General features: G+C 32.4%; 1 protein-coding gene across 1 annotated transcript in view; it reads left to right on the top strand.

Moving 5' to 3' along the window:
• The window catches only part of LOC107718678 (calcium-activated potassium channel subunit alpha-1-like), a 103,466-nt gene that overhangs the window by 90,684 nt on the left and 4,653 nt on the right, over positions 1-8,129 (top strand). The window contains exons 28-32 of the mRNA XM_016525867.1: positions 763-846; positions 1,858-1,988; positions 2,789-2,983; positions 4,188-4,306; positions 4,878-5,093. Of these exons, the coding sequence (XP_016381353.1) occupies positions 763-846; positions 1,858-1,988; positions 2,789-2,983; positions 4,188-4,306; positions 4,878-5,093 (745 nt within the window). The remainder of the gene's footprint in view (positions 1-762; positions 847-1,857; positions 1,989-2,788; positions 2,984-4,187; positions 4,307-4,877; positions 5,094-8,129) is intronic.

The raw sequence follows: 8,129 nt of genomic DNA, 5'->3' as shown, positions 1-8,129 counted from the left end.
TGAGCTACTATTATATTTTTTAATCAATATTTTGAATTTGTTTTATTTTTATATTTTCATTTTCATTTTAAAGTTTTTGTAATTTTTTGTTTTTGATATTTTTATTAGTTTTTTAATATGTCTGTATAGTTTTTATTAAACTATTTAAATATTTTATTTAACTTAATTTGAATATTAAATATAAATATAATATATTTAAATATAAATCATAATAAACTAAATGAAAATGAGAAATGTTGCCTTGGCAACTAGATGAAAATAAGTTTGTTCGTTAATTCATTTGTTCGTAAATTTTGTTTCATTTGATTTGAAGTTAAATCTTTTATTACTTGAAATAAAAGTTTATGGTTTTAGTTTTAGTTAATTATAATAACTGACATTAGTTAATAAAAATACAACTGTTCATTGTTAATAGTTCATGTTAGCTCAGGCCAGTTAAATAATATTAACAAATACTTTTGATTTGAATAATTATTATTAATAAATGTTGAAATTAACAAAGATATATGCTTTACAATATTTTCATTGTTAGTTTAACTAATGCAGTTAACTAATGGTAACAAGTGGAACCTTATTGTAAAAAATCCTACTGACCTCAAAACATTTGAGAGTAAACGGCTGTTTTAGTAACAGTAGCTGAAAATCATTTTGAAGCTAGTTTCTGGATTTAGTTGCAAAGTGCAAAACAACTAATCGTTTGCAGCGGTGACTGGTGGTTTTGGTAACTAGTTGCTATGGTAACTGGTTGTTTTATGCTGCTAGCTAAAACAGACAAGTTGCTGCCCCTGGTTTCTCTGAGCCAGGACAAGAGCAGCGGGAACAACATCCCAATGATAACTGAGCTGGGTAAGAAGGGCTGACGGCGACTCGTTTCTCAACCTCTGGACTGTGTTCCTGTAGCTCTGTGGATGTTTCAGCTGTTCTTCTGTTCCTCTCTGGTGTTTTCCACTGTTGGCATGAACGATTCTGCAGCATGCTGTGAATCCCGTCTGCTTCTGTGTGGCGAGACACACGGCTAGTTCCTGTCAAACCGATCGAATCTGTCGTCTGTTCAGAAATGATCTGTCACTCCGTTACGTGTTTCTGAGTGTCTCAGACAGGACACACAAAGGCTCAGGGTCCAAAATGAACTTCCTGCCACTTCTGCCAAACAATCGACAAAATTTCTGGCCATAAATAATTTTTTCTGACCATGAAACTGCACTTTACATTGTTTTTATTTATTAATGTTTTTAATTCGTTTTTATTTTCTATTTTAATTTGAGTAATTTTGTTGTTTGTTTTGACGTTTTCTGGCCATAAATGATTTTTACTGACCATGAAACTGCATTTTGCATAGTTTTTATTTTTAGATTTCAATGTAAATTTGAGTAAATTTGTTGTTTGTTTTTGTCAATTTTATTACTTTAAATATATATATATATATATATATATATAGTTAACAGAAAAATAAATAAATAAATAAATAAACAATCAAATAAAAATGTTTTACTTAAAATGTAATAAACTTGAAATAAATTAACATATAAAAAAATAATAAACATATTTTATGCTTTTGTCATGTTTTATCAGGCTGACCCATTAATACATATCATCACATCATGTTTCTGCTTAAAGGTCTGAAGAAAAACTTCATCTAGATAAACTTTAAAGTTCTTATTAAAGTTCTTATTAAATTCACCAGCTGCTGCACTGGCAAGTTACTCTGTTTCATTTATTTGCCAAAGCCCCTCGTTTGGTGCTAAAGGTGTTCATTTTTGACCCTGTGTTGTCCTGTTATTTTCTGTGAACATTCTTTACTAAGACTTCTCATTTAGTGAAACCTATTCCTAACAAACCATGTGTGTGTGTCTGCAGTGAACGACTCAAACGTCCAGTTTCTGGACCAGGATGATGACGACGACCCCGACACGGAGCTGTACCTCACGCAGCCGTTCGCCTGTGGGACAGCGTTTGCCGTCAGCGTGCTGGATTCATTAATGAGTGCTGTAAGTCAGCGCAAACCATAGGCGGAAATCCCGGGGGGGTCGGGGGAACAGGATCCCCCCTATCTGAGGGTTGTCCCCCCTAAAAATATTGTTAAAAACCACACTGTGCATTGTAAATAACAATGTTTTATACTTTAAATAATTGTGTAAGTAGTAAAACACCACAAACGGGGCAAAAATGCGTTTTAAGTTTAGAAACATTTCGAGTCTCCCCCTCCCTTTGCTTGCTTTGCTCTAAATGCCTGCTTTCCTCTTTTACATCACCTACACACACACAAGTCCGGTGAGAGAGAACAAAGCCAATAGTTGTTGAACTCCAGTAAGTAACGTTACCTGCTTGACGGAAACGGTTGCCAGGTTTTCATAACAAAACCCACCCTATTGCTACTCAAAACTAGCCCAAACTATCCGCGTTTCGAAGGGGTCCCCCGGTAAAAATCGCATTCCGGGGGCTAAAATGCACGTTATTGGGGATGCTTCAATCCACGGACATGAAAAACAACCCGCGGCAACAGTGATAAAGTAGCCCAATTCCGCGGGAAAACCGCAGACTTGGCAACACTGTGACGGATAGTAATGTCTACAACGGACACAAGCGCTGTCTCGGTGTGACCACAACAGCTTGACGTTGTCTAATTTGGCACGGACTCCCTGCTACACTAATAGTAAGACTTTCCTCTGTGTATACATATCCTTACAAGTACAATTTTAGCTGGATTATTTGTGTCCCCTTCATGTTTATTGTCCCCCCCATCTGCCGTCCCACGTCTGTAACGCTCCTCTCCGTCTCTCTCTCTCAGACCTACTTCAATGACAATATTCTGACTCTGATCCGGACGCTGGTGACCGGCGGAGCCACGCCGGAGCTGGAGGGTCTGCTGGCGGAGGAGAATGCGCTGCGCGGAGGATACAGCACACCGCAAACGCTGGCCAACAGAGACCGCTGCCGCGTCGCACAGCTAGCGCTTTACGACGGACCCTTCGCCGATCTGGGGGTGAGACTGACATCTGCTGCTTCTTCATTTTATTCAAGTTTAACCCTCTGGTGCTGCTGGTCAAAAATGACAATTGTTTTATTTCAGTAAAAAACATACTATATTTTAGTTCGATAATGTGTTTTATTTAATATTTTGTATTTTATGGGGAATTTATGGTACTGAGATTATATTTATGGAATAGTTATGATCCATTTATTATATTTATTAACCACTTTTTGATCTTAGACCTGAAAATGAAATTTCCGACTTAAAAAAAAACTTAAAATCTTAAACTCCTAACTAAACTCCAACTTAAACTTGAAAATCTTGAATGCTTTGGAGCACAGATTTAAGTGTGAGCTTTTTTAAAGAAGACACATGGGAGATTATAAAAGTGAAACTAAAAAAAAAGTTATAGAAGTTTTTATTGTGAAAATGTTAAATTTTATATGAAATATATATTTTCCAAAACATGTTAAAACTGTGAGAAAATCAAAGCCATAAATCTAAACAAGTTGTGTTCCAAATTTGAGGTTGATATCGCGAAAAAAAAAAAAGCTTTTATTAAGATTTTGTTTGGGCGCAGTGCAAAATGTTTCCACTAAATGTAATTCGCTTTCCATTCTTTTTGTGTGTGTGTGTGTGTGAGTGTGATAGCAAGTGGCAAGAACTTTAACCCACCATTAACCATTTGTTTCTTTTCAGCCATTTTTTACTGAAAAATTGTACACTTTTTTTTTTTTTTTACGTCATTGGAATGGTATGAAACGTGTTAAAGTTTTTGGCTCTTGCTATGTGAACACACACAAAAAAAAAATCAACATGATTTGAAAAGGTTAAATGGTCTTGAAAAAAAAAGTCACAATTGTACTGTTCGCAGTCAAAAATTACCACACTGGAAATGAATGGGAATGAATTTCATCTAGTGGAAACCTTTGGTACTGCGCCCAAATAAAATCTTACTGAAAGCAAATTTTTTGCAATATCAACCTCAAATTTGGAACACAACTTGTTTAGATATATGGCTTGGATTTTCTCACAGTTAACATGTTTTGGAAAATATATATGTTTCATATAAATTATAAAAAAAAAAAATACAAAACAGGACTTCCGTGATGTTTGGAGGCCTGAGAGTCAAATACTAATACTGTTTGAATCTATTATATTAAATATCTTTAAATCTGTACCACCATATAATATTTAGGTTTGTTTGTGTTTTCAGGATGGGGGCTGTTATGGTGATTTATTCTGTAAAGCATTGAAGACGTACAACATGTTGTGTTTTGGAATCTACCGATTAAGAGACGCACATCTGGGAGCACCCAGCCAGTGCACCAAACGGTGAGTGAACCAGCTTTACTAGCTTTACTAGGTTATTCAGGATTCACAGATGATTAGAAAGTTCAAAAGAACAGCATTTATTTGAAATATAATTTTTAAAATGATGTAAAACATCATGTTGTTTTTTTAGAATAGAGAAAAATCTGTATAATTCAGTCAATTGCAGGTATATAAAATTAATGAACAATACATGCTCAAAATATCAGTTGACGTTTTGCATTTTTAGTTATTACATTCAAAAATTACGTCAATAAAAATATTAAATATACAATTTATCAGTATAAAAAAATAATATTACATTTTCTGATCATATACTGTATATTGCAGTGAAAATTTAAACAAACTTGAATATTTAAAAATTTAAATACTTGAATGCTGTATTAATTTCTTTATATGTGTGTGTGCGTGTGTGTGTACATATACACACACACATATATATATATATATAGCAACACTAATTGAGCTTTTCAGTAGATTGTTTGTAACTTTGTTGTTTCCATTTTCATGTTAAATGAAACTATTGGCAAATATTTCCTCACAGTGGTGTGGATGTTTGTTTCTCTCGCGACAGATACGTGATTACGAACCCTCCCTACAACTTCGAGCTGGTGCCTACAGATCTGATCTTCTGTCTGATGCAATTCGACCACAACGCCGGCCAGACGCGCACCAACCTGTCCTCCCACTCCACCTTCTGTCCCAGCAAGAAGAGCCCATCCGCCCACTCAATCCCCTCATCCGCCCGGCCGGGCCGCAGCCGGAGCCGCGACCTGCGCGACAAACAGAAGTACGTTCCTCTGTAAGCATCTGTGGCGTTGAGCTGTGCCTGTGTGCACGCGTGTGTGTGTGTGACGCCTGACGCCACGGACTCATCCTTACGCTTCGGTATCACAAACGCAAATCCCGGACTTTATTTTTTTACACGTATCGAATGTTTACTTCGTACATCATCTTTAACATACTAGAAGTTACATCTGTATAAAGCACCGGCCAGCGTTTACACGACAAACCATGGTTTTGTTGAGGATCAGTACGTCTTACACGGGTAACACTGTGTTGGGTTAATGAATCAGTTTTACCATTTTGCACTTTAACTGCACTTTAATCCTACAGTTTGACAACAGCGACCTGACGAACGCTCGTGTGCTTCATCATCACATCACGCCTCTGTGCTTCTACATCCTGGTATTCCTGATATAACACGGCTGCTGTCTCATGTTACCCACCTACAGTGGCTCCAAACGTCTGACGGCTTGCATTTTTAGTTAATAAAAAATTACATTAAATTATTGCATTTTTTTTTGTTGTTGAAATTTTGAATTTATGCATTTTTTTTTTTTGCAGTGGAAATTTATTTTTTGCAAGTGTTTAGATTCACAACTCAAATGATGTAAAACAAACATTTTGTGGATTTTAGGAATAGAGAAAAATCTGTACAATTCAATCAATTCCAGATACATAAAATAAATGAACAATACATAGTAAAAATATACAAAATACAAAACAAATGCACCAACTATGAAGGACATGGATGGAAAAAGTGTACATATTTTAATTGATGTTTTGCATTTTTAGTTCATAAAAAGTCAATACAAATATTATTAAATTAATAAATATTACATTTCCTGATCATATAAATTGCAGTGAAAATTTAAATAAACTTGAATTTGTGATTTTTTTTTTAATTGCACTGGAAATTAATTTTTTGCAACAGTTTAGATTCAGAACTCAAATGATGTAAAACAAACATTTCATGGATTTTAGGAATAGAGAAAAATACGTAGAATTCAGTCAATTACAAAACATAAAATAAATGCACTAGAAATATACAAAATACAAAAAAAAATGCACCAAATATAAAGGACATAATTGATAAAATACTGTACATATTTTAATTGACCTTTTGCATTTTTAGTTAATAAAATATTAAAATATTACGAGTAAATAAAATATTAAATTAATAATATTAATAAATAATATAACATTTTCTGATAATATGAATTGCAGTGAAAATTTAAATAATCTTGAATTTATTTTTGCAATTTGTGTTTTTTTTTTACCATTTAGATTAACAACTCAAATGATGTAAAAACCATTTTGTGCATTTTAGGAATAGAGAAAAATCTGTACAATTTAATCAATTACAGATACATAAAATAAATGAACAATACATAAAAGAAATATACAAAATACAAAACAAATGCACCAAATATAAAGGACATGATGGATAAAGTACTGTACATATTTTAATTTACATTTGCATTTTTAGTTAATCAAATATTAAAATGTTACAAGTCAATAAAAATATTAAATTAATAATATTAATAAATAATATTAAATTTTCTAATCATATAAATTTCAGTGAAAATTTTAATAAACTTGAATGTATTTTTTTATTCACAACTCGAGTTTATTTTTTACTCTTTGTAATTTATTTTTTAACAATTTAGATTCACAACTCAAATGATGGATGGATTCTTGAAATAGATAAAAAATCTGTATAATTCAATCAATTGTGGATACATAAATAAATGAGCAATGAATACGCAAAATATACAAAATTTAAAACAAATGCACCAAATCTAAAGAGCATGATGGATAAAGTGTATGTATTTTAATTGAACAAAATCAGTTTCCGGTCAATGTCACAAAACATTTGATTAGTGAACTATTTTAGAAAACTCTAAAATCATTTTATGTCATGACATTTTATTTTAATTTTTGCAAAAAAAAGTAAAATTTTTCAATGTTTCCTCAGACATTTGGACCCACTGTACTTACACATCATTATATATGTGCTCATAAAGAATGTTGTTTTTATTTTCCATTCACTGCCTTCTTGAGACGACAGATGACAGAATGAGAGTTTAATCACATCAGCCTTGACAGAAACGCATAGCATACGCATGAAGACGCGCTACTGGACGTCTGCGAAACAAAGGCTAAACGTCAGCGGTGATTCAGGTTAATTGTGATTTAGAAACCCAAACTGAAGTGAAGCTAATGGAAACATCAGAAACATCCCGCTGAAGCATTATTCCTCAGTCCTCATGCTGGTTTAATGGGATTTTTGCAGCTGTCGCTCAGACGTTTCTGTGCTTCAAAAGAGTCATTTGACAAATGTTTTATCTTCCATTCAAAATATTTTCCATATTTCTAAGGCTGTTAAACTCTTTTGGACTGAACTCGATGTCCTGTTTGGTTGGTACAACTCACTTAATATATGAAAATGTTGCGATGCTGCAAGAATAAAGCTGTTTGATGAGCATTTGTAAAGAAGCAAGCAGGACGTTTGATTGCTTTCTATGTTTAATTCACGTTCATTGCTATAGTAAGACGCTTACACCAAAGTTTTGATTCTCTAAATATCAAGTGTAAGAGATTTTTCTTATATGATTCTAATGAACTAGTGTATGCGATATCTTAAACATAATAAAAGTATTTTTTTTTTCTGTATTGATGATGTGAAGTCTTTGCTTTTAAAACACTTAGAGCATCTGCTTTTCACCTCATTTTCACTGATAATCTTTCGTTATTAATTAAATGTTTTTATTTTTATTTTTTATTGTATTATTTATAATTATCATTTTTTTTATTTTTATAAATTGATCAATTATTTTCAAATTTTTATTTTATAATTTCACAATTTTAAAATTATTTTAATTATTTTATTCAATATAATTATAATTGTATTATTATTTAATGATTTTTTTTATAAATAACTTTTTAAACCTAAAGTACATCTACATTTGTAAAAACTTGCATATATTTTTTTATTTGATCATCTTTTAATTTTAGTTTGTATTTTATTATTTTAATAATT

This window comes from Sinocyclocheilus rhinocerous, unplaced genomic scaffold (genome assembly GCF_001515625.1).
Source record: "Sinocyclocheilus rhinocerous isolate Xijiao unplaced genomic scaffold, SAMN03320098_v1.1 scaffold2921, whole genome shotgun sequence".
In the NCBI taxonomy this organism is placed as follows: Eukaryota; Metazoa; Chordata; class Actinopteri; order Cypriniformes; family Cyprinidae; genus Sinocyclocheilus; species Sinocyclocheilus rhinocerous.
Note: the sequence above shows the minus strand (reverse complement) of the source record. Positions and strands in the feature narration are given on the sequence as shown.